At 40.4% G+C, this 25626-nt stretch overlaps 1 protein-coding gene across 26 annotated transcripts in view; it reads right to left on the reverse strand.

Moving 5' to 3' along the window:
- Positions 1 to 25626, reverse strand: part of ANK2 (ankyrin 2) — a 274320-nt gene that overhangs the window by 39715 nt on the left and 208979 nt on the right. For 13 of the 26 annotated variants that reach the window (XM_058023864.1, XM_058023868.1, XM_058023863.1 and 10 more), the window contains 7 exons: positions 24968 to 25066; positions 19683 to 19755; positions 12907 to 13051; positions 8505 to 8607; positions 7097 to 7200; positions 3644 to 3685; positions 2707 to 2742 (listed from right to left, as the gene is read on the reverse strand). In XM_058023864.1, coding sequence (XP_057879847.1) covers positions 2707 to 2742; positions 3644 to 3685; positions 7097 to 7200; positions 8505 to 8607; positions 12907 to 13051; positions 19683 to 19755; positions 24968 to 25066 — 602 coding nt within the window. Of the gene's footprint in view, positions 1 to 2706; positions 2743 to 3643; positions 3686 to 7096; positions 7201 to 8504; positions 8608 to 11199; positions 11212 to 12906; positions 13052 to 19682; positions 19756 to 24967; positions 25067 to 25626 lie in introns of all 26 variants that reach the window. The other 13 variants (XM_058023869.1, XM_058023882.1, XM_058023879.1 and 10 more) reach the window with 4 other exon arrangements.

The raw sequence follows: 25626 nt of genomic DNA on the forward strand, positions 1-25626 counted from the left end.
AAAAGATTAGCAGGGATAAACGGCAGATGAAGCCATCACTCTGGGAAGTGATACCTTATCATACTAAATTCCCATGGCCAAAAAGAAGCTAGTGCTTAACACTAGCCCATGAATAACCCTAACATTCTATATACTCCCCAAAGCTAAGGAACAAACTTGGACCTTACTCCATGTTCTAGCTGCATGGAACACTACTACAGCACTATCAGCCACATACATACAGGGAATAAAGGGGAGAGGGATCATTAAGGAGAAACACAGATGGCAGAGAAGAGTTCAAAGGGGGGGGAGAAGGAAAAACCCAGTTACTAAAAGGGATTAAATGAACTTTAACTTAAAATTAAGTGATGACTCAAAGTCAAAGCAGATTGCAGGTTAAAGCTGCATCTTTCTCAGTACTAAGACAGCCTTTGAGTAAGGTTCATTTTTAGTTTTAAAAGTTCTGTTAGAAATGAGGCATGACACAAACATGTGACCCAGGCAGTCTTGAAAGTTGGATCAATACTGAGGTGGTAGTACAATATAAAAGCCAGATCAGGGAAACAAATCAGGTTTGGGGAAATCCTCACCTTCTCTCTTTTAAAGAGAATGAAGGGAAAATCAAATTTATTTTTTGTAAAGAAAAAATAAAGTACAAAAGCAATTCTCTCATAGGAATCAGTTACAGACTGCAGGGGAGTCTATACATGCTTCAGTTAAACACAAAGCAGTCAGCTCAAGCATCATCCATTCTTTCTCAATTTAGCAACCTTAGTCATAAATTAGAGAGGCCATGTCATCCTCTTCAATTTTAGAGCAATTAAGAGCTACATGCTTGCCATATGAAAGATATATCGAATAACACTGGCTGTCGTGGCCTTGTGGTGGAGTACACACACAGAAGGCCCCTAGTCCTAAATCCTTCAGGCTGTTTCCACACCTTCTACAGGGAGCAGAGCAGGAAGCTCTTGGGGCTTCTACTTGATCAAAAAACAGAAAAAATATATGCATTGGATAGAATGGGCAAAAAGGTGGGCTGTATTTTCATTAAATATTTGTATTTTTGATCTGAGCCTGAGTTATTCCCTTTGCTGCTTTTATTAATATGGAAATAACTTGGGTTTTTTCTGTACCTATCCTCATGTGAAAGATAACAGCAGGATGAACAAAGACTGGAAACTGGATGTGTCAGTGCTGGAGGGGGCGAAGGAAGCCACTTGTGTGCTTTGTGAGGAGTCCCTGTTGCATCAAGGGCTTGGCAGAGGCAGAGTTTCAGGTGGCCGTGACCGCAAGCATGGGGGCACTCATTCTGCAGAGTCACCAGGAGAGCCATGCAAACCCAGCAGGTCAGGGGCTTTCTAGGACAGGCAACAGCTCTTGGAACACACAGAACCAAACTAGACAAAGTCTCCAGCACCACTCTCATACGCTGGGCTTGGGTAGGGTTCTCTTCCCAAGCAGCTGGGCAGGCACACATGCGCTCGGCAGATAGCAGGGAACAAAGCTCCAACCAGAGCACACCCAGTGTAGACACAGTGAAAAACTTCTCAGCACACATTATGTCCATTTATCAAAGAAACTGGGAAACAAGGAGATAGCAGCATTCAGTGTTAGTCGCAGTGTGAAGAAGCAGAAACAAACAATCAGGGTGCTTCAGCCATCGGAAAGTGTTCAGCAGGAGAAGGAAGCCAGAGAGAGGCTGAAACTCAGAAAAAAGGCCTTGATCCAGCTCCCACTGAAGTCAACAGCAAAGTCATTCAACTACCTCAGAGTGCTTTCCAGCAGGCTGTAACTATGCCATCCAGAAACAAGGCAAAATTCACATTCCAGGAGGACAAAAAACATGATCCTAACATAGGAAACCTCTACTATATTAACTTCTGACATCACTCTTCACTGCATTAGTCAGCAGCTGAGAAATTCAGTGACATGACCTAAAAGGATGAGTCTGTAGTTTGGGGGTTTAATTGGCCACTTTACAATTTTGCAGAGCTTAATATTTAAGGCAATTTGCACCTTTCTAGGGTTAGGCTGAAGGCAGTAAACAGGTACTGTGCCAATTAACATTTATTTTGCCAAGGGAAGATAACCTCCTTTGGGATGGTTCAGCTTCAGGTGTTCTGTGCCAGTGGTTCAAGCACTGACTGACCATCACACAAAAAATATGGGTAGTATGAAAAATAAGATATACTAAGGTGGGCTGTTAATCTACTAGTTCAAATACAGTGGTACAGTTTGGAAAATGCGGCTAAGAGAGTGGCTCTGCAATATTTTTTACACAGACAAGTGAGATAAAAAGCCCACTTACTAATATAATAATTTAATAATTACAGTGGTTTGTGTTGAATTATCTGGAGAGGGACTACTTCTTGAAATATGAATATTAAACCATGCCACCCACAAAGAAAAGCTATGGTTAAATACATCAATGGTTAAAACAAGCTAGGATGGTATAAGGAACTTTGTTAAGACTTTTTGCAGTGGGCTTATTAACAATTCCAGAATTGTTTTGTTATAGATGCCAAAGCAGATGGGAGAAAGTGGACACTTACTGTAAAAGAGAAGTCATGCTATATATAACTATTACTGCTGGTTAGATTTTTTTTTCTCTTGGCTAATGGGCACTAACAAAACACTCAAGCATCCTGAAGTGAGGTAAGAGGGGAGGACAAATAGGGTGGGTGAGAAGTGCAATGTAATAAAGAAAGAAATTATGCAGAAGTTCACCTGCTGTTGTCAAGATCAAGACATGGAGAAGAGCATCTGCAATAGAATAGATGGTTTAACATCAAAAAGGAACAGAAAGGGGGGAAAAAAAAGAATGAGTTAAATGAAATACTGAAATACTGGAAAAATGAAACAGATTTCTAAAGCAAACACATGAACATATACATATATGTGCATATTCCTCACAGGTGGGAAGGTTGAAGTGAGTATGGAAAATAAGCCTAAGTAAACAGCCTCAGTTCCAAGAGACCACTACCTGTACAGCAGTGAAACTGGAGGGATCTGCTTTCTCTATGGACACCCTGACACTTCAAGCCAGACACCTAAAATGCACAGTTGGATTCCAAGTAAAACTCTCAGAGGCAGAGAAGGGGAGATACTGCTTGGTTTAGGTATCCACATCTAAAATGTGGACTGTGGGATACCAAAGGCTAAGGCACCCAAGGTAATTCCAGCCAGCATTCCTGATAGCACAATAAATCATGTTTGTCTTTCCTTAAAATCCTCTATCAATATATTGTCCTCTACTTCCTTCTATTTCAACATGTTTCTTGTCCTCCTTTTGTTCTACAAAATGACAAATTTCAAACTCTCATTTTGACCTGTTTAGGCCCTCAGTAATCACTTAATGTCACATGGACAATTAGTTTTCCAACTTCCCTTTTTATTTTATGGATCTCCATTGCCATTTTCTTCCATTAACACACTTTGCTATTAATGAAACACTCTCACTCTTTTTCCTCATTGTAACTTTCTGAACAAAGGCCATAAAGCTGCAGCATAATTTGAAATCACTTAGACTTTCAGATTTAAGAAATGACTATCAGCTGGTCGCTGCCAGGTCCTGTTTCCATAACGATTTCCAGGAAATCAACCTCACATTGGGAAAAATATATTATGGATTCAAAATACAACACTTGAAAGATATTTTGTTTACCTTGTTAGCAAGGATCCAGCCTCCTTTTTTGCAGACATGCAGCTAAGAATGATAATTCACATTATTTATCACAGTACAAGCTGCCCAATCCCTCATCTTTTCATAGATGGAAACAATGACTTCCAGCAAGATAAACTCACTAATAGTATCCCAACTGTGTCATTTATTTCAAGATATAAGTAATGACACACTGTGTTCATCCATTAGTCAAACAGGGACTTCTTCAGCAAATTATATAAAAGAAATCAGGATTTTTCATGAAACAGGAGCATTACAGTGAGTCAGAGTTGGAAAACCTGCAGAGCTGCTGTGTATTTGCTCTAGAACACAATACCAAGTTCATATCATAGCATGGACCCAAAGCTCCTTCCTCACAGTGCCATGATCCTGACAACACATCAGATTTGCTCTCTTATCTACTGTGACTCTACACAACTGTCAGGAAAATTCTTAGAAATATAATCTATACAAATAATTCCACTGTATCACCAGAACACAGCTAAGAAAACAACATAGTTTTGCACACCACTGATATTTTAAAAATCTTACAGTCACTCTTATCTTCACCATTCATGTATATTCTTATGGAAGATAAAAATATGGTACTGACGAGCAATATCTAAATGCTGCAAATCTTTCACTTCAGTGATTTTTTTTGCATAATAAAAATACACAGGTTCTTCCACAATAGGATATTGTGTGGTATGAGACTAAAACTGTGAAGCATATTTGCATTTATGTAGGCACTAGTTCTGTCTCTCACATTACAGCAGGAAATTATAAATGACATCCCATAACTTCAGCAGTAAAATCATACAACTCTATCTTATTGGATGTTCAGCACCCAAACTTTTTGGCATACTCAGAGATCCTTAACTTTGCTCAACACTTAAGATCAAGTAGTTCTATGAGAAGAAGAAAATCTGATTTGCTTCAAAGGGAGTTTAAGTGCAGGAATTAGTACTTTTTTCTTCAGCTGAAGTTGGAAAATATCTGGAAACTGTCAGCTGCATAAAATGACCAGGAGACTTTTATGCTGAGATTTTGAGCCCCACAAGAGTGTTATCTCTTAGGAGAGAAATATTTTTGGGTTTCAAAATGTTTGCAAAAAACTCTGACCAAAGAACTTACTTTTACGTCCTTCCTGATGAAATTACCAACATATTGAATGAACAGTTATATTTAAAAGTTAAATGGATGGTTAAAAACTTTTCCCTTCTGAAACTTCAGACATGGAAGAAGATTCAGGTAGTTATGCAAAGGTTATAATATGTGCCTGTGAAGTTCCACATTGAGAGAACCATTCCCTATGAATTTATCCCTTTGCCTGGGGGTGTTACACTGTGATCTACAGGAGCACTTCCCTACAATGGGAGATCTGTAAGAACCCTACAGCAATTTGGGCTTCACCACTGGAGTGGTGCAGGGAGAAAAGTGTAATTTGTCTCCTCAGATTGTACAGAACACTAACTTACCACATCTGTGACAAATAAATTACCACCCAATACTGCACTGATGTGTTATTTCTCAAAAACACCATCTGAACTCAATACATTTTCAGTGTCTTGAGCAAAACCAAGGCCACACCCTTGCATAGGACCACTGATAGTGTTTATCTAGGATTTCTTTCAAAATTCTACTAGTTTCCTTTCATGATAGATAACTACTATTTCACTGCATGCCCTAAATGTCAGCCTGCTGCTGAGTCATAAGAAGCCGCTAACAGTGTGTGTCTGCATGTGGAGAGGAGTGTGGCTGACAACAGGGCTCTGAATCACAAATACATTTGTTGTTCCAGCAGAGTGAGTGAGGCAATCATGAACTTCTACAACTGTTCCGATTTAAAGGAAGGTCTTAGAAGCAAAACTCTAGTAGTCAATGTACTTTTCTAAGAAAACATATGCACCCCAACAATTTATGACTCAGACCAATCTAAACAAGATAAAAATGAAGTGTTGTATAGTCTTTTTCAAAGGCTGAGAAATTGTTATCAAAGCTTTCTTTCTTACGATATTTAGTGTCAGTTTAGTGCCTATATATAAAAGAAGAACATAATTTGACTTAAAATTCACTATTTCATGCAAGGCTGCAGAGAGTGTTGCTCCTATCAAAATCAGATATTTTATCCTACCACTAGCATCCTGGTCATCTCAAAAGATGGGAATATCACTCACACTTTTTAAAAGAAAACAACAAAATAATTGCACATCCAATAAATAAGTGCCACTCTTCTAGAAAGTACTTAGTTCATCCCCAGCAATCACAGGAAAGACCGACCTTTCAGAAAGGGCAAATTAATACATCCTTTGGAAAAATCTGTAAGCTCTCTAGGGTTAGAATAAAGCACCAAAGCAATTTTAAAGCTTTCATACCAAAATATATATAAACAGACACACACTTTACATATTAGGCATTTTCATGTCATCTGTTAGTTTTGGAGCTCATGAGAAGCAAATCCAAGGAGTGCTGGTCACAGATAACTATCCTACAATCAGCTAACAGACAATATTCTCATTTATGTCACATGAGTCAATCTGGCAATGTTGTACCTCCTCTAGATCAGGACTGCCTGTCATTCCAAATGGGACTCCAGTGCTAGTTTTTAAAAATACAGACTGTAAGATAGTAGCAAACTCATTTGAGATTAACAAAAATAATCTTTCCCCTTGTGCTGTTCAGACATACTGTGTACACAGCCCACAGAGATTAAATGCTTTTTGATTACTCCAGTTTCTTCTGAATTCATCTGCACCTTCCCCATCCAATCTGATGGCAGGACACAAATGTAGAATTCAGTGTGAAGACTGAAATTACTTAAAACACAGTAAGGAAGAGCATTTAAAACAAATGCAGTCACAGATTTTAAGGCCAGCTGGGATAAGGTTTGTAAATATGATCTTGGCTGGGCCTGCATTTTGACCTGTGTTATGCCATGACAGTGAGTTTGTCTAAATGCAAATGCTTACAAGGAGTCAGTTGGACATGAGGACAGTGCTCAAATATGTGCAAAGCACGTGATGTTTATGTTGCTTGTCTATTCATGTAATTTAGAAGGCAAACACTGGAGCTGGTGCTCACCTCCACTACTCCACCAGCAAAGTAAGTGCTGACCATCTGGAGTTATTAGGCACTTGGTGTCAATTATTATTAACACTGAAAGGCATTGTACTTATGTCTCAACAAAATGCACACAAATGCCTGTGTGTATGTGTCATTTATCACATTCATTCCCCTTGAGCTTGACTGAGGGCCACTGACTTGCAGTGATTTCAGTGAATAGTCTTGGTACTCGGCCTTGCTTGGTTGTCAGCTTAAAAGATCATAACAATTTATTGGCAGCTCCAGGAGGCAATGAATTAAAATACAGCTCCTAGTTAAGCATTAGTTGAAGCTTGTGCCACTGCAGGTACTCTGTTTCTCATTTTGTAGTGTAATGCTAATTGATGCACTCACCCTGAATGAATAGGGCTGGAAGAAAGAGCCACATTGTCCAAGATTTCAGGGCCTAAGCTTAAGCGATATGAATTCCTTTCAGCTTCTTTGGCCAGAGTTGTTACCTTGGGAAGAAAAATAACCCCATTTTACTACAATGAAATCCATTATTGAACAAAAAAAAAAATGTATTTTGCATAGTAGTGCCTAAAGCATTTAAACATTTTCTTTTAAAACAAAGGAGTACTAATAGTATTAAGATACTAGAAACCTTTATGGTAACACTTAATATTCCCCTAAAGTAATCCTATGTTAGTGGTCTCAGTGAAAGAATGCTGTGATTTCACTAAGAAGGCATTTCCTAAATCTCTTCTTTTTTAACTACAAGCATGTTTCAAGACAGTAGTTTTTAGGACAATGGCTATGAGTTCATTACATCCCCTGAATATGTAGCACAATGTCTATTAGCAACATTCAAACATCAGTTAAAATAGAGAACATTAACAACACAGTCCCTGTGCTACATTCACACAGTGTATTAATCTTTTTTGGAATAGACTTCAATGCTGCACATCGCAGTACGCCATTAAATATGTCTAGAAAATAGAGATGTTTGTATACAAATGAACCAAGCAGTCTATACCACCCAGTCTCATCAGAACAATTTGCAGAGCAGTCTTTCTCTGTTCTCTGATCTCCGCAGGCAAGAAGGGGCTCAGAGAGGTTTACTCATGTAAACCTGGATTTTCATGAGTTTTAGTCATGTAAACCTGGGTTGACTATACAATGCTTTTATCTCCAATCGTCTTGTTCTGTTTATGCTGGATAATAAGTTTTGCACCTTTAAGACTTGTTCCAGAGAGTGAAGGGGGGAGAGAAGAAGCAGCAGTTTGTTTTCAGACACTGCACTCACTCCTCCACATTCCTGCTCCTGGACTGTGTCGCCTGCAGATGGACAGACAGCGGGACGGAGGTCTCCTTTGCTTTTAGTTAGTTTAGCTAGCTGAGGCAAAGAAGTTCCCTGGACTGTAGGTTTTTTTTTTTTCCTTTTTCCTTTTTCTTTGGACCTGTTCAAACCTGCTCTGGACTGAACACCAGCAGAGCACCGGCAGCTGCACCTGTGGCCCACCGGGGCAGGCCTGGGCCACGACATTTCCAGCACCGGAGGGACTGATCAGAGACTGAGCGAGCTGAGCTGTAACCTGGGGAGGGGACTTTCTCAATTGGTCATCTCTTTTGGAGCAGCCAGGGGTTTTATTGATTAATATTGTTTAGGTTTTATTGTTTAATAAACAGTTTTTTTCCACTTTTCTCCAAGGAGGTATTTTCTCCCAGACCAGTTGGGGGGAGGGGCCGATTGAATCTGCTTTCCTAGAGGAGCCCCTTTAGGGGTTCTCTTCCAAATTTGCCCTGAACCAGGACAACTCACCTGCTGGTTGGGGATGAGCACGGTGTCATCGATCATGGCGCTGTCGCGCAGGTAGGAGGCGTGGCTCAGCGTGTGCGACCTGTCAGAACTGAAGGACCGCAGGCTGGGAGGTTGGTATGGTGCCAGAGCAATGCATCAGCAGCACACAGGATGTTGCAAAGGTGCCATGACAGATCGAGTGGGAGAATGAGAAAAGCATGCTATTAGCAACACCATGCAGCTTCCAGGGGCAGCAGAGCACAGTCAAGGGAAACACAGCTTTGCACACCTGTGTTGTTGTCTGACCACAGGCCACAAAGCCTTTGTACTGACCTCTTTGCTTCCAAATGCAAAACCTAGAGATTAATCTAGATATACTCACAAATCCTTTCGATTTGGCTTTGTGGCATGATGGTTTCCTCATAACAAAGAGCATTCATTTCTGTTAAGGCTCTTTGGAGAACTTCGCTGGTGCATCACACAAGCAAACAACTGTGGAAAACCAGTATGCTACCATCCTTAAGAAAAGCTGGAATGACTCTTTCTGAAGCTTTGTTGGGACCTACTCCCTCCCCTTCAAGCAGTAAGCCTGACATTGTCCCCTGGAAGGTACACACAGCAAGGCGAAATGTGGCCAGCCACAAGCTCCCGTGTAAAACAGAACCTTCCTCTGAATGCCAAGAGCATCTGCAGGGAGACAGCCCCAGTGTGAGCACGGACCTCGCTGTAAGTACACGCAGCTCTACAGAGCACTGGTTGCTGTAGCAATGAGAGGTGCAAGGCAGTAAATAAGCTGCTTCCAAGCACTGGCTCAGAATGTAGCCGCAGTATCCAGCAGCAAAAAGCAAAAAAAAAATCGACAAATACAACACCACAGAAGGACATATTGAGGTAAATGGGGTTTCTGCTACCAGATAGCATGAGTTTTCTCCTTGTTATGTTCACTAGCTGCAGTATGACAACAGTGATTTTTAAAACCAGATCATCCACCTTCAGATGTTGTGCGTGTACTCTGTGATGTTGATGTAGACCTTGAGGAATATCACATCTCTAACTGAAGGAAGCAGTTTTGCGTTCCTGGCTTACACATCCGTGAGCAGTGCTCATAATGACTAACATGCTGGATCAGAACAATGGGCCATTTATCCAGATGCACTGAGTTCTAAGGGATAATTCATTTTCAGCAGTTAGCAATAAAAGTCATTACAGACATGAGTTTCAAATGTTTTAAGTGCATATCATCTGATTCAGACCACAGCCTTTTTTAACAATAGTTACGTGCACTCAGTAATTTTTGATCCATTTATAGAAGCAAATGGTAATCTTATTTTTATTAGAAATGTATGACATTGAAGAACAATCAGTGCTGTTTATCATTAGCTTATACCAGTGGCCTGTTCAGCATCCCAGGTGGACTGTACAAAACTGGAAGCAAAGACAGACTTCAGAAAGCCTTGAGAAAAAAGCAAACCAAAATTTAACACTTTTTCTTTGATTGAGGAACAAGCCTCAGTAGCAGACCCCATTTGCCATCATTATCCTGTGTTCATTTCCATATTTGACACTTCTAGAACCACTCTGCTGAGCCATGCAATGCTCGTGAGAGAGTCACCATCCAAGTTGTAGGTTCTGCTATTCAGCTAACACCACGTCCTGGATAGACACCGAGTGAAGGGAAGCCTGAACTGCATTTGGCTGGTTATCCCTATGGTGATCCTGTCCATCCTCACTGCTACTACCACCACTACAAGTAGCCCAGTGCTAACCACAGTGTGGTACCTGTACATCAGCTCTAATAAATACAAAAGGGAGCTGGGCGTTATCTGGAGACAAGATAGGCACATTCATTACTGAGTTCTGCAGGTAGCTACAATAAAATTACATATTCTGATATAATATATAATTATATTTAAATTCCCTGCTACACTCAATTTCAAAAGTAGAGCTCAGATGGCACTGCCCCATCTGTGCACTGGGCCAGCTCAATGAAGAGCAAACCAGGAGTTAAAAGGTATGTGCTGCTCAGACTTAGGAATAAAGGTATTGATTGAAATGACAGTCCTCTTGAGCAAGGGATTTATTGTTTATTATTGCCATAAGTATTCTGGAATTCTATGAAACATAAAAAAGCCTACCTAAAGCAGACACAAGACCAACACTTAAATGCAGATCCTTCTTGAATGTGTTTGATAAATCTCATGTCTGAAGGCTTGTGGGACCAAAAGCACTCAGGCCCAGAGACAGAACTGTGGAACCCAGGAATGCTGCAAAGCTCCTGAACCTAAGACTGTGCGTTGCCTGTGTGCACAGGCACACATCACTCACCTCTAAGCCCCAAACAGGGCCCTGGTGGTATCCAGAAATTAAGACTAGCATCCCCAATGCCAAGTTTCTACTCTGCCTCACTGAGAGACTTGCAATGCACACTCACTTCCCAGCCTAGACAGAGACCTAATGAGCTCCAGACCAGTTCAGCATATCTCTTGTTTAGATACCAGTCTATATTTGCATATGTTCTTTCAGAAGCTGAGAAAAAACCCTGGGGTCACTGAACACTGTAAAAATGGACCTCAAAAATGTTTCTCAACAGCAGCATGGTTCCTTTGGTTCTCCAACTCAATTTTCTACATACAGCAGGCCTCCAAAGTGGATGAACAGAGACAGGTGCCATAGGAGGAGATAGAGACAACAGGTGTTCATGCTATGTAATACCTACCTGGGCATGATGCTAATGAAAGCATATGGAAAAGAAAAATGAAGGGGAGAGAGAAATAAAATAAATAGGGAAGATGGTTACAAATGAAAAATACATGTTTGTAAATCAAACTGTTTAATGTATAAGATCATATGAGTCTGGAGTGCTAATACCATCTTGCTTTACTGAATTTTCTGAAAAACCTAAGTCATTATAATGCAATGAAAACCACATTCAAAGGAAATGCAAAACAACTGAAGCGGCCTCGGTGAAAATTCTTAAAATCAGTAACCTGAAGGTGACAGAAAATGAGATCATGGAGTTAGAAAGATGTCCTTCTTTCATTATTTCTCCCTTTAGAATTTTGCTGCATTTCAGTATAATTTTGCTTGACACAGGACTTGAAATAATTTTCATACAATATAAATGAAACCGTATCAGTGATACGGTTGACACAGGACTTGAAATAATTTTCATACAATATAAATGAAACCGTATCAGTGACATGTCAGTGAGAATCTACTGAAATCCACTGACAAGACTTAAAAGATAAAATATTCTAAATGGTAGCCTAACTTAAACTGGGGTAACACTTGCCTGCACAATCATTTCTATACAACATCTTAAAACCTAAAAAACTCCCAAACATTGCTACCATTGAGAGGATGAAAGCTTTTGATTTTAGGCATTCTGATGTAGTGCATAGACTTCCTCTGAGAGTCAAAAAGCCACACAGTCACTTTGTCTTCAGTGGACTCACTGTCTAAAAACCAACAGAGATTCCAGGCTTGCAGGACCTGAATGATGGGATTTACACATGCTGTGAGGCAAACCAAACTGTTTCCTGACATCTTTTGTTCCAGGAGCAATTCCCAGCCTACTCAAGTAAACAGAACGGATCCTACTGATTCCACTGAGCTTCAGAAATGCTGCCAGGATAACAACCAAGACTGGAAAATGAGGTAGCTTCAAAACTCTGTTGCCAAGGTTTCAACTTTTTTCCTTTTCTTCCCTTTAGTGCACCCCAGTTCTAAAGGCAGTGAGTTTGGAGACATTGCTGATTTCACCCAGGAATGCCTGGGTGCCTATTCTGAACTAGAACTGTGGGGGTTAATCTGCCAGCTTGAGCCTACACTTATGCACTTATGCTCACTAAAAAAAAAAAAAATAAAGAAAGAAAAAGAAAATTAAATCAAAGCTGCATGCATTATTATTCCACAAAGAGATCTAGGCTTAAGTTCAACTTTTTAGATATAGGCAAATCAGTACGTTGTCTGGACTGAACAAACTAATGTTCCTATTATTATTATTATTATTATAGTTGTGTCAGTAGAAGGACAAGTATTCTGTGTCCTGCTAATTCAACCATGAGGAACCAGAAAGAGTGGAGGTTCTTGCAGACAATACACTCACTGCCAGCCCAGTGCAGAATGACTCATTCCATTGCTCCTTTCCTGGTACCTTGAGCCAGTAAAGCACTCCAAAATGTCAGCTCACCTGATGCTCAAAGCCCCTGTCCACCCATCCCCTGCTTGTGGCAGCAGGAGATGGGGGTGACCACCCCTTCCTCCTGCCAAGTGGTGACTGCCACGCTGCTACACTGAGTGAACAAATGCTGAGCAGCATACCAAGCAGAGAAATACCCCACAGAGGGATTTCACACACTTAGAGCAAAACGAGTTCTCATGCAGAAGTAGCATGAGAAAAGTTCCATATCCAGGCAAGTACCTGTCTGAGCGTCCTCCTTCCAAGCTGTACCTCAGGTAGTTCATTCCATCTAAGAACTGGCTGCTTGGCAAAGAGTCATCTCCCAGCTCCCGGAGGTCTTCTGGCCTAAGGTACTCCCCTCCATCTCCTGTCATTGTGTCATCACCTGCAAATCAACCCACAAGCCATAAGTACACACACAGGTTTGATTCCATTGGCACCTCAGGATCTAACAGCTCGATGGCACAATGAACAGGAAGGCATTTTCCACTCAAGAAACACTGCAAACCACAAGCAATTAATGTATTTAATCAAACTGGCACATCAAGCAAGATATTTTGAAAAGTAAAATGAAAATCAAGGTGATTAATCAATTAGATTTCATACATTTCTTGCTGTTGCACACACTGGCAAGGATCACGCTTCTTTGCTATGCTCTAAAGTGTGGTCTTTCTGTTCTTTAATCCATTTCAGTTTTCTGGGCACAGCTATGCTGCATCCCAGCCTGACAGTTTATGTTAAATATCACCACCGAATTGATTGTAATCTACATGTATTCAGACAAAAACTGCCTTATGCCTTATAGTTGCAAAGGTTAACTTAAACTCTCTTCTAGCCAATCTTCACATCATACAAGGCTCTGTCACCCATATTCCAAGATCTCTCTGTAATCAGCAACAAAATCCATGTTTCTAGAACATGGCAACATCCAGCAACTGGAAATAAGCTCACTTGCATAGATGGGAATGATCATAATTCATAATGAATCCCAGGCTAAGTGATCATTTGTTATCTGACACAGTAACCTTTATCCATATACTCTGAATAATGAAATTTAATACTTTTTTTTTTAGGTCCAGCATTCTTTTCCCCAGGAAATTCTGTCTATATGAAGTCACAGTTTGCTTTTCCCCAGCAGACTAACAAAACAGATTCCATTGCCAAGCAACGTGTAGATGTTTCTTTTCATTCCCACTTGCAAGATGCTTCCTCTCCACAGTTTCTGCCTGGATACTTCCGTCATTTTCCCTCTGGTAAATCACTGCAGTGTGAGCCTGCCAGAGGCTTGGTGTGACCCACAGAGCCACACAACACGACCCCAGGCCACCAAGAGCTTCATGCCTTCTCATTTGCTGGGCTGTGTGGGCAAACTGAGGCTCATCTTGATACTTATTTTCACAAAGCAAATCAAGCTATTTTTTTCTAGATGACTTTTCAGCTAAGAAATAAATAATTTATTATTTATCATCTAAAACTAAGTAAACTTTGGAGGGTTTAAGATTTTTATGCACACAAATATTATATATAAAAATGAGTCTCGAATCTTTTCAGTATAACAACAAAAACTCTTGAAAATTCCATCAACCCACATTAAGAGGGAGAAACTGGGCACAGTTTCACAGAAAACAATAAAATGCATTTAATCACTTCATGTTTCCTGTCTTCTGACAGACGATGCCTCCTGTTTCCTGGGAATGTCACATTAAAAAGCACAGGGCTTAGTGAAAACTTGGAAGATATTAAGGCAATGCTGTTAATCAAACAGTAAAGAGAATTTCAAGTTATATTTCAAATAAACTAGATAATGATAATCATACCAGACATTCCATTTATAATAGAAACAAAGGCAAAACCTTTACCACTTCCATCACGCCCACAACTTAAAAAAAAAAAAAAAAAAAAAAAAACCCAAAAAACCAACAAATCCAAAGTCTACTCTGATTTCAGCTTTGGCCTCTCATCTGAGAGATGTCAATAGTGGGGCTAAGTCACTGTGTTTGATGTGATGGGACATCTGCAAACAGTAACGAGACAATGCACAGATATCTCAGAACAGCCAGCAGGGACTGAGGGAACTCCCCCCACAGCCTGTGCCCTCCATCTTCCTGTGCTGAGATGAATGCCCCAAAACCACAGCACCTCCTAGCATATGGAGAGAAAAAATAGGTGTTGAACTCTAAATGATTGCATGTTCAGCTGACCAACGGCTTCCTGACACAGCAGATCTCACCAGATGGTTGCTTTGTGGCAATACAGGAGCTGCCCTTTTTCATCATGCCAGAAACAATCCGTCTGCCATCTCATTCCCCATAAAATTAGTGCCAGGAACATTTCCACCACTTACTAACCACTTTGTGACAAATATAACCCTTGACATCGATGGTTTGCATGCTCCGTGGTTTGCAGTGGCCATCTATGAATTTGCAAAATTGCAAAATACAACTGCTGCATGAGAACTGTTCTGGAATATTTTTTATCACAAAATATAGAGAAAATACAGAGAAAACTTTAAAATAAAATAATAAAGGAAAGGGAGCTGTGTCAAACTGCCAGAAATGGCTTTTAATAGATGTTTTTAAAGCCAGATACAGTTATAATGGTTTGCCAAAATTATTGTTTTCTCTGCAGCACGCAGATAAGTCTAAAGCTCACCACAGAAGCGCTGCAGATGGAGAAAGGACAACTATGGCAAAAAAAATTTTTATGGAATATATGTTCCATAACTGCAGAGTTTCTCTCACACTTTGTTTGGACACTTTCAACTCCCTGAGTCAATCCTCTGTTTAGTGGCCCACACTAGAAGCTTCCCTGGATTACAGCTTGACTAATGTTTTAACTTTGTTTCTTTTTAGGCAGCCAGGAAAGCGGGGTTTCACATATGGTTTCAGGTATTGATACATGACTTAAAATTTATCATCATGCCAGCTGTTGGGAGCTCAGGGCAGCACTCAGAATGGCATAAAGTGAAGCAAATTTCCAAAGAAGCGCATTTCTACTCCCAAGGACCTCAGGGGAGGGAGAGACACCTTGATTTTGTTTTCTTGCCTATTAACCCATTGCAAAAAGAATTCCAGTTCTTGACCTTGGTATTTAGGAAGTTGCTAAGTTGGATCTAGGTAAGAAACAATAAAATAACAAACTACCCCTACATCCTTAAGCCACCAAGGCTTTGCTTGTGTAAATCAGCATCCTGTGGCTACATTTTATACTACTGGATACAGAGTGCTTTATTTAGACGGTGAATTAACTCAGCGGTGCTATTCTAAATTTACTATGTTTCAATGTGCAGCAACAGCAAGCTAAGTCTATTAAGAACAATTCCTGTCTGCAACTTTAACTTCCAGGTTTAATTAAGGGAATTAAATTTTCCACTAATTCAGGTGCTTCTTCAGAGGAAATATGTGTCTGCATAACAACAGTGGATTCTGCCTAGACTTAGCTGCTCATTTCTCACACATATGCAGCAGCATTAGCTACTCCAAGGCCATGTGTGGGGGCACTCAAGAAATTTGTTGTTGTATTTCAGCACTGTGAGGGATTTTCTTTCTTATTAGAAATCTGATGCAGCCAGATATAGGATCAGCTATGAACTGCTTCCTGGAATCCAAGGTCACTACGATGCAGTAGTTTACCGACACCTTGTCCATGAGCTCTTTGCACATGACAACCTTTGTCTGTCCCTTCTCTGCAATTGCAGTGTCAGCACTAATTACAGTTTGGTGTAAGTCAACTTTTCTGGTTGCCATCTCAGGCCATGCTGCTCCTGACAGTGGTGTTTCACCCTCTACTTCTGTCTTTCTATTCTCTTCTGCCTGCAAAAGTTGTCTGGCTAGAAAATAACTTGTCAGGACAAACAGATTCATTTTCAGACAGATCAGTTCTCTGGGCTGGGTCACCACATGGTGAAACGTTTGTGCTGCAAGCATGGAGGATGTGGGCTAGCATGGCTGGAGCTTGACAACTTCTGCAGCAGCCAGAACTTTGTCTCAAGCAGACACTGAAACAACAACTTTTGAAAATTAATTGGTGATGAGGAGGCTCAAAAAGAAACAAGCGAGACCTCTTGACCATCCTGCTTTACTGGTTGTATTCTCTCTCTATAGCACTACACTTACTATACTATCTCCCATGGGAGTCTCAAAGATGAACCACGGTTGGTTTGTGCAGCTCTTCTGGCAAAAAAAATGAGGCATGGAATGGATACAGAGGTGCATATTAATATATGGGGAAATAAGAAAGAAACCAGGCTCCTGCCTTTTCTATATTTTCTTCTGTGTTTACACAGACTCAGCCCTAATAAAATATTTGCTTGCACTTAACTTCACTAATTCTGTAGACTTCATTAAAATACATTTCCCAAGAGGCTTTGCAGTAATTTCCCTTTACTGCACAAAGGATCTCTCAGGTGCAAAATGCTTCTTTTGTGGTGACAGGTTTAAAGCAACTGAACTTAGCAGCAATACAGCCAATGCTGATGCAAAGATAAAAACCTACAGAGTTTTTAGTGCAACTTTATCCACACTGAGCATTTCTGCTGGCAGAGGTACATGTTGCACAAACCACATCTGTAGTGCAATCCCCATATGCAGGGATTCAATGCCAGTTTAAATAAAAAATATACTGTGATTCTGTTCAAAAAGAAAGATTTTGTTTTGCAGGTAACATAAAAAGTAAAGAATTCTGAATAAAACTTCAGTTGATAAACAAAAAAGGGTGCAAGAAAATTGAAGATGAATTAGTGGCACTCTGTCCATTCAAGATATTTTAAAATAGGTTACCCAGAGCAGGACCTTCCACACCAAGCTGAGCTATCTGACAGATAATTGTCTTTTATTTTATACTGCTCAGACTGTATGTTAACTTTGTTTTAGGAATACAAATGCTATATTAACAACATGACAGCATACAATTATGCAACATAACAATTTTCCAAGCAAAATGCAAAGTACTTATCATCAGTGATGAACATGCTCCACTATGGGATCTGAAATACTTTGCTCAAGTACTCTTGTGTTCAACTTGATAATTATATTAATACAGCTGGCAGGTTTGCAGCAGCACATGGATTTATTTCAGAACATATTGTGTCACTTCAAAGAACACAGTACCACAGAAACCTTACTGCTAGCCTCTTGTGAAGCTACCCCACCCCTAAATGGTTCATCCTCACTATAAAACAAGTTCTGGAGCTTTCCTGTCCCCAGCTATTTAAAGTTACTGTGACAAGCACCATCCACATTAGGAGTGCTTGCGATGAATGTTAATTCAAAGCACAGGGAGAGCATTAGTCATGCAGGACAGCCCCTTCAAGTTCTGCCAACACACTCAAGATATAGGTAATAAATATGAGATTTTCTGGCTTCCCTTCTTCCTCCCACCTTCATGAAACACACAGTCAACCACACTTCAAAAGTAACAGAGAGAAGCAGTGTTAGATACCCAAATTCTGCAAAGGTGTAGTTACTACACGAAAAAATAACAGTCTGAGTCAGACAAAAAGAGAAAGTCTGTAGGTCTTACTCCATGAACTCCTGCTAACAGCACCTGTGCCACTACATGCTTCCCCATCACTGAAGGGTTCCTCATCAGAGTGTTTAAAGGCTGTACAACACACAAATTGGTTTGAGAAAAAGGAGCACACTGGACTGATCCAGTAGAAGCAGTAAGACATACTAGGCTTAGTGGATTTAAAGATGATTCAATGGTAGATCAAAAGACTGGGAGAAAAGTAAACAAGGTGAACATAAGGCAATAAGCTGTTTAAAGGTGATTCAATATAATAATTACACAAGCAGTTGAATGCTTCTTAATCAGAGACAAAGTAGCAAAATAATTTCACTGGTCATGATGCAGCAGAAAATAATTGATTTTGAATCACACTTGTTTGTTTTTGCATTTTAAAACAAAAAGTTGCATCTGCAGCCTAAGCATCATATTTTCTCAAGAGTGTAACTCATTTATCAGCACAATTCCCATTTCTAAAAGCAATACAAGCACTTATAATTAATGGATGCCATTAACTTCATGCACCATTTAGAACCACAAGTGAATGTGTTTTCTTTGTAAAAGAAAAGTACCAACCCTGTAAGCTGAGTTTCCAAATTCCCAGGACTTCTGGAAACTACTCACTCCACAAATTATTTGTGTGAAATAATAACAATCACCATAAAATTGCACACATGGATTATTGTAATATTGACACTCTCAGGTGTAAAAAGGAACACAGAAAATCCTTCCAACTTCATTTATATTGATTATTATTGCTAAAATTTCTAAATGGAGTAAACCCAAACTTTTCTAAGGGTTTGCAAGTGACTAAAATTTCTAAGAAGTCACTTGCCAACCCTTAGAAAAGGGTGGGTTTAGTCCATTTCTGCAATTCTGAGCTGTATAAAAGTGTGATACCTTATCACTGCTCCCAGAAGGTCAGAGAAATTCTTAAGCTAAGTGGTGGGATGCACCTCCTATCTGTGTGTGCAAAGGCCTCTGAAACCCAAGGGCTGAACTTATTGTGTGTTGTCACTTTGTATCACACCCTGTGTATCCCTGAGCTCCCCTGCGCCAAAAGCTCCCTCCAGGGAATGCTCTCCTCACCCTCCACCTTATGCATCTTCCACAAATGTTTCCCATTAGGCAGAACTCTTGGATATTTCTATCTGATACAAGTGGCACAGATCCAAAATATTTACTGCTCGGACTCCTCTTTATGGGAGGGTCAAAGCCAACTTTGGGACAGCTCTACAGTGAAATTGTAAAGCCTGCAGCTGGGAAATGGTCTCATTTGCCAATTTGGTTCAGATAAGCTTTTTCTGGAAAATACATAGGGGTCCAGGATTTTACTTGGTTTCAAATTTTGGCATCTTTTATTTAAAAATACCATTATGATTACATCATTTAAAAGAGAGGTTCATTACAGGCACAGCAAAATGAAGATGTGAGAGTATTCAAGCAGCTTCTTGAGCCTATAGAACAGGTTACATAGATGATATGGAAGAGGAATTTACCAAATCACTCACCTTCTTCATCTGACACATCCAGGACCTCAGTCATTGTCTCGGGTACATTTAGCTTGTGCTTCTCTGTTACAGTCTGCAAAGATAGAATCATCAGTCAGGGGAGCAAAGTCTACAGCAGGGCATTTTCAACAGACAGCAGTGGGACATGCTGAAGCATTTCATCACATGTTTCCCCTTCTCCTAACTTGCTTTTTCATCTTTATTCCAGAAACTCCTATTCTCAGTGCTGCATAAGGTAACATTTCTTCTGGTAGAAAAGTACAAAAACATAAGATAATGAGCTGGTCAGAGAAATAAAATTTATTTATAAGTGGTGCATGTAGAACAATTCAGCTCAATGTTTCCAAGATGATTTTAAAATGAATTAGGTAATGTCTACAGAAGAGCTTGAGAAAGTTGTATGGGGCATATGGAAATTATTAAATTGTAAAACATTTGGAAATGAAGTTATGATGTGAAATTCCTCAACTAAAAAAAGATGTGAAGGATTTACACAGATCACTTGAAACATTTCTTCCCCCTCTCCAGAAAAAGGTGACTACAGTGCATATTAATTATATCCTTTTCATAAATCATGTATATTCCCCCAAGCATGTATACATCAGAGGGGAAAAAAAAAAGTTGCTTGAAGATTCTGAAACATCTTGTGCACCTAAAAGTACAAAATATTGTGAATCAAAGCAAGTACGGACTGAGGAAGAGTGGGAGGATTCTGGTTAGACATAAGAGTAGGAAAACACTGGAAGTTTGTTGGGGTTTTTAAAATATAATTTTATCTTATGTGAGCATAAGGATAGGTAGGATGGTGGAGGCTGATAACTGTATTTGGATAGGCCATATGGCTAGGGAATGTACATGGATAGTATTATGCTTTCTAGACATAGCAGGGCTGAGATTAGGTGGGTTCAGTGGAAGGTTAGGCCTGGGCTACTTAGGGTGAAGGCTGAGTAGAAGCTTAGGCAGAGGTAGGACAAAGAAAGTTGTAGGGTGGGAGCTGTAATTTGTGGAGTCAAAATCAACCATCTTAGTTAGACTAACTTTCTGTAATTCTGCTCATTCTAATCCACCTTGAATTCATTTGTAGACTAGTCCTAGGGTAAGGAGGAGGATGAGTGAGGTTCAGGCTAGGGTGCTGAATTAAGAATGGATCTTTTTAGCATCCAGATTCGTACTGCAGAAGGAGATGAAGAACATAACAAGAGGAACTACAGGAAGTGCACAGGAAGTGCAAGCTGTCTGGAGGGAACTCTTCAGTGTGCTAGGATACAGGGGACAAAATGCCAAGGGCTTCAAAAGGAGCAGTGCTCAGAACTGCCTTGGTCACAACCAAAAGGTAGCCATTTCCCTGGCTCCTCCCAGTGAGCTGGGGAGCTGCGGAGGGCAGCTGGCACACGGCCCTTCAGGAAGTGCGGGAGCACAGCGTCCCTGTGGCACGGAGAGCAGTGCCAGGAGGCCACGTGTCCCCCTGAGCAACCCCGCTGAGGCAGCGCTGCCTCCCTGCTGCACACACCGCCTATCGGGCATACACTAACATCACGTGCAAAGGAGCCAAACGTTTCATGGGAGGAATCATGAAACCAGCCAAACCCTGAGTCCCTTATGCAATATTCTTTTGGGAAAATGCCTGCTGATATCAAGCACTGAAGTCAATAGCAGCTTTTGTTGCACAAAACTTACTAGTTATTTCCTGATCTTGTTATGTACTTCTCTGTTTCTAACAAACTGAAAAAGCTTTCTCGTTTATTGTAAAATACTGCACTTTAATAAATAACTAAGTTACCAACTGTGTAATTACTTCGGAAATTAGTTTTCAAAGTCTGCTTTACGTTTCTGAAATCTATTTAACTCTGACAGCAGTTCCAGTTTACCCTCCTGAGGTACAGGGAAAGAACAATGCCCTTTGCCTCAACTGGCAATCCTAATTAGGCTCCTAAATTCACTCTTCCCCATGAGTAAAAACAACTCATTATTTCTGTTGCAGCAGAACACATGTTCAGGTTTGCAAATTAGTTTATATTCACCGAATGGCTCCACCACCAGGACTGACTTTTCCCCTGTATTCCCATGGCTTTCCTGGGATAGAAATGTCAGGCAGCAGTAGGGTGACAAGGCCAGTGATGACAGATGGGGAGGTGCTGTCATTCAGGTGGCACTGACTTTGTCTCCTCGACACCAGAGTTAACAACTGAGTTGAACAATCAGCTAAGTAAAAGCACAAACTGCAGGTAGAGAGGATCACTGTCCACCTTTTTATCTCCCAGGTAATCAAGGTTTATGGACTACTACATCCATCTATTTTTCACTCAGGACTTTATAGGCCTCCCTATAAAAATCTGGTCTCTAAGGCTTGCAGATATTATTATCTATTTACATAAAAGCGAGGATACTTTACTAACTTCCTGGCTTTCTCAGCAGTAAGAAAAAAAAAAATTCTTCATAATTTGACAATTGAAACAAAATTTGGAAAAGAGATTCAAAAGAGTGTGCATGCATATGCACATTACAGAACAAAAAATATTCATTGCCAATTTTGGAACACTGAACTCAGTAAGAAACATTAATTCTAATCCCAACAACTTCTGTTGGGAATTAATGTTTTTAAAGGAACTTCTAGTGTGACATTAGAATTTTTTAAATTAATAGCACATCAAATTCTCTCAAAATGTAAAATCTATATGTAGCCCCATGAATGGTCCACATGGAAGTTTGCTCAGTGTGTATTTCTCAAACTCCCTATGTTTAGTGGGAATACCATGATGGAGTTTACTTAAGGCTTCTGTATTTGAGCCTTTCATTGTAAGGCCAGATTTCACTGGGTGGCATAGAATAATTCCAATATATAATTCAGGTATGTAAACCCATATATGCTTTCAGGAATGACTTAGTCAGAGCAGCATACTGCAAACAACCTGAAAGCTCCTCATATATTCATCTGTCCACAGGAAGGCTGTGCTTGTTTGTATAAATGGCCCCAAACTTAATTGCATAGCAAACCTCTGAAAACCCAGTTTATTCTCATTTCCTATTGCCCTTTAATCTTTAAGTAAAAAATGTGCACTTTATTCTCCCTATTGCTACATATTCATGTGGCTCCACTAATAACAGCATTAATGCAAGTAAGAGGAAGGTTTGTTCCAAGATAGAGCAAAGAAAGGCTTTGGCACTGGAGATCTTTTCCTCATCTCGAGTGGCAGTGACTTGCATATCAATCACACATGGGGCTGTGTACCATCCTCATGCAGGGCTCAGCCCAGCCTCACAGGATGAGGTAGCCATGGTGACAGCACCTTCTCTCAGGCTCAGCACTGCCCTCAGCCCTGGCCACACCAACCCCACCATCTGGGGAACCTGACTGCAGGGAGCACCTGCTATCAGCCTTCCTTTGCAGGACTTGTTCTATGTTGTGTTTAATCAACATCCCCCCCAAAACACCACCATTCCATACATCCCCCTAAGGTACAAGGGTTAGATGTGTTCCTAGCTGGAGAATGTGAGTTATGGAGGGCTCCCACCTGACCTTCCAAGTGTGCAGACACAGATCAAGATTTCAGATTTCTCTTCTCTGCGAGCACTAAAGGCCAACCCTGCAAGTACGTTTCAGTACTTGATTCAGTCCTAAACCCCAGACATCAGGGACCTGGTAGAAAATAACATTAATCCTCAATGTTTAAAGAAATATTTATGCAAAGTTAATAGCTCACATGTGTCCTTTTGTTGTGCAATTCCTATTATTTCAAATATCTAACACCTACATAAGACAAGGTCCAAGGCTGCACAGTGAAACATAGTGGAAAAGAGCAATAAATTAAAAACCTGTGCTAGGACACAACACAGAATATGTGACAAAGGTATCCTCTCAAGCTTAAAAATATAAGAACTAAAGTTTCTCAAAAAAATTTCCCTAGGTTTTATTTTCCTAAACTTCTGGTTAGATACCCATGTGTTTATGCACGTACATATGTGATGTGCTGTATGATTAAACAAGAATGTGAAGTAATAACAACAGAGACACACAGTCTTTATTAAGAGACTTCTGGAATTATGCTGGAATTCCTCTTCCAAACCTGACTCAGCCTGATCTGTGCAGGTCATTAAAAAATTATGACTTATTCTATTTGTAACCTTATGCCATGTTATCTTTTATTGCATCTTTCTTCGTTCATATCAAGTGGTATTTGCTGTCAGCATGCAACAAAATCAAAATTATATTTCTATTTCTTTACAAGTGATTTTGGACTTCTCCTCTTCTAATCCTCTCCATGACTGAGTAGTGGCATCTTTTTAGTAATCTACAGATTTTTACAGCTCTGAGCCCCTAAATGTCATCTAGAGCTGATGGGGTTTCTAGACTGTTAATCTTGCATTAAAATAAAAAGCACCAAATCAAATAAAATGAAAAAGCATCACCTTACAGCAGTGTTTCAAGATAAATGCAGTAATCAAGACAAATAAAATCTAATTTCTTAAATTATGCACTATTTCTAATGTTCTCCCTTACTACCCACTATGACATTTGTAGATGGGAGGTAAAAGTGCAAGAAGAGAAAACCTTCTCCTCTCAGGGTGTCCAAAGAGATCAGCTTTTCCTGGCTTAAAGCTACAGTACCACCTTGCTGATGTTCAGCACACACCGTTGACCAGCCCTGATGTCAAAATACAGACTCCAAGAGTGTGGAGCACTGAGAGAACTGAGCCCATAAGGAAAGATTCCTATGCATTTTGGAAAACAGGATCTGTTTGAACTGGAAGTGACTTAAGTAAGAAGATGATGGATGTGATTCACAGCCATCCAGTGAGCATCCATGGCTCGGCTCCAGGCCATGGCTGGTGCAGTCCAAACGTAGAGATGCTGCAAGGATTGAGTCTCAGGAAGTGTCAAAAGTGTAGAGATGTAAGGCCAGATGGGAAAGGAGAGGTGAAAAGCCCAACAGAGAAATGGCAGGATCTAAACAACAGCACAAAAACTTCAGGAAAGTTTGGGTTTGCAGCTCAGACCCAGGTCTAGAAACAAGTTTCACTCAGAATTGTTATTTTCCATTGGTGTGCACACAGATTTTGCTCACTAGCTCAGGGGAGCCCATTGCCGTGCACACACTTCCACATGCTCATAAGATACGCTCAAAGTGCTGTAGCAAAAATGCAACAGAAAGGGAAGGGAAGGGGGGGAGCTAAAACTCCCCAAACAAAACAGAAAAGGAAAGAGGTGCACAGAGAGCCTGAGGGAAGAGCAGAAAGACAACACTCTGAGTAAAGAAGAGCCACATCTGAATGCATGTGCAACTCACAGTTGTGGTGGTGGTGATCTCCTCTGTGACAACCTTCAGCGTATCGACCACAGAGATGTATCCCAGGCGCCTGGCGATGGCTAAGGCTGTGTTACCATTCTGCAGGGAACAGAGAGGGGGAGAGCGCTGAGAGAGAGGGAGGATTGTGATGTGAACCAATGAGATCACTCTCCACGCTGCATGAGCCAGCATTTCCATCCAAAACAAGGCACAGCCTAGGAAAATCACGGCTTTTTACCGTTACATCTGACTCTGTCTTTGTAACTTCTTTAAGACTATAGCCCCAATTGCCATGGTAACACAACACACTCACATCTGCCAGCGATTCCAAATACTACAGCGCTGTATGGTTTAACCCTTCAGGGCTCACATTGCACTATGCAGCCTGCTTGCCTGCATAAGTCTGGGGGTTATTTTGCAGAAATACTCTTCTAGAAAGTAAAAAGTATTTCAGCTTTTTACAGTTTCACTTCCCAGTTGAAACTGTTACACCTTGACCAGGTATAATTGCTTATCTGGGGAATACAAAATTCCAGCTGTGATGTCCACATATACTCCTATTCCTTCACACGACAAGAATGTACTTCTATTAACAGTTCACAAAAGTTAATGATTTAACAAATACAAGCCACAAAAGGCTTGGGGGTGAAGAATATAGT

This window comes from Melospiza georgiana, chromosome 5 (genome assembly GCF_028018845.1).
Source record: "Melospiza georgiana isolate bMelGeo1 chromosome 5, bMelGeo1.pri, whole genome shotgun sequence".
Lineage (NCBI taxonomy): Eukaryota > Metazoa > Chordata > Aves > Passeriformes > Passerellidae > Melospiza > Melospiza georgiana.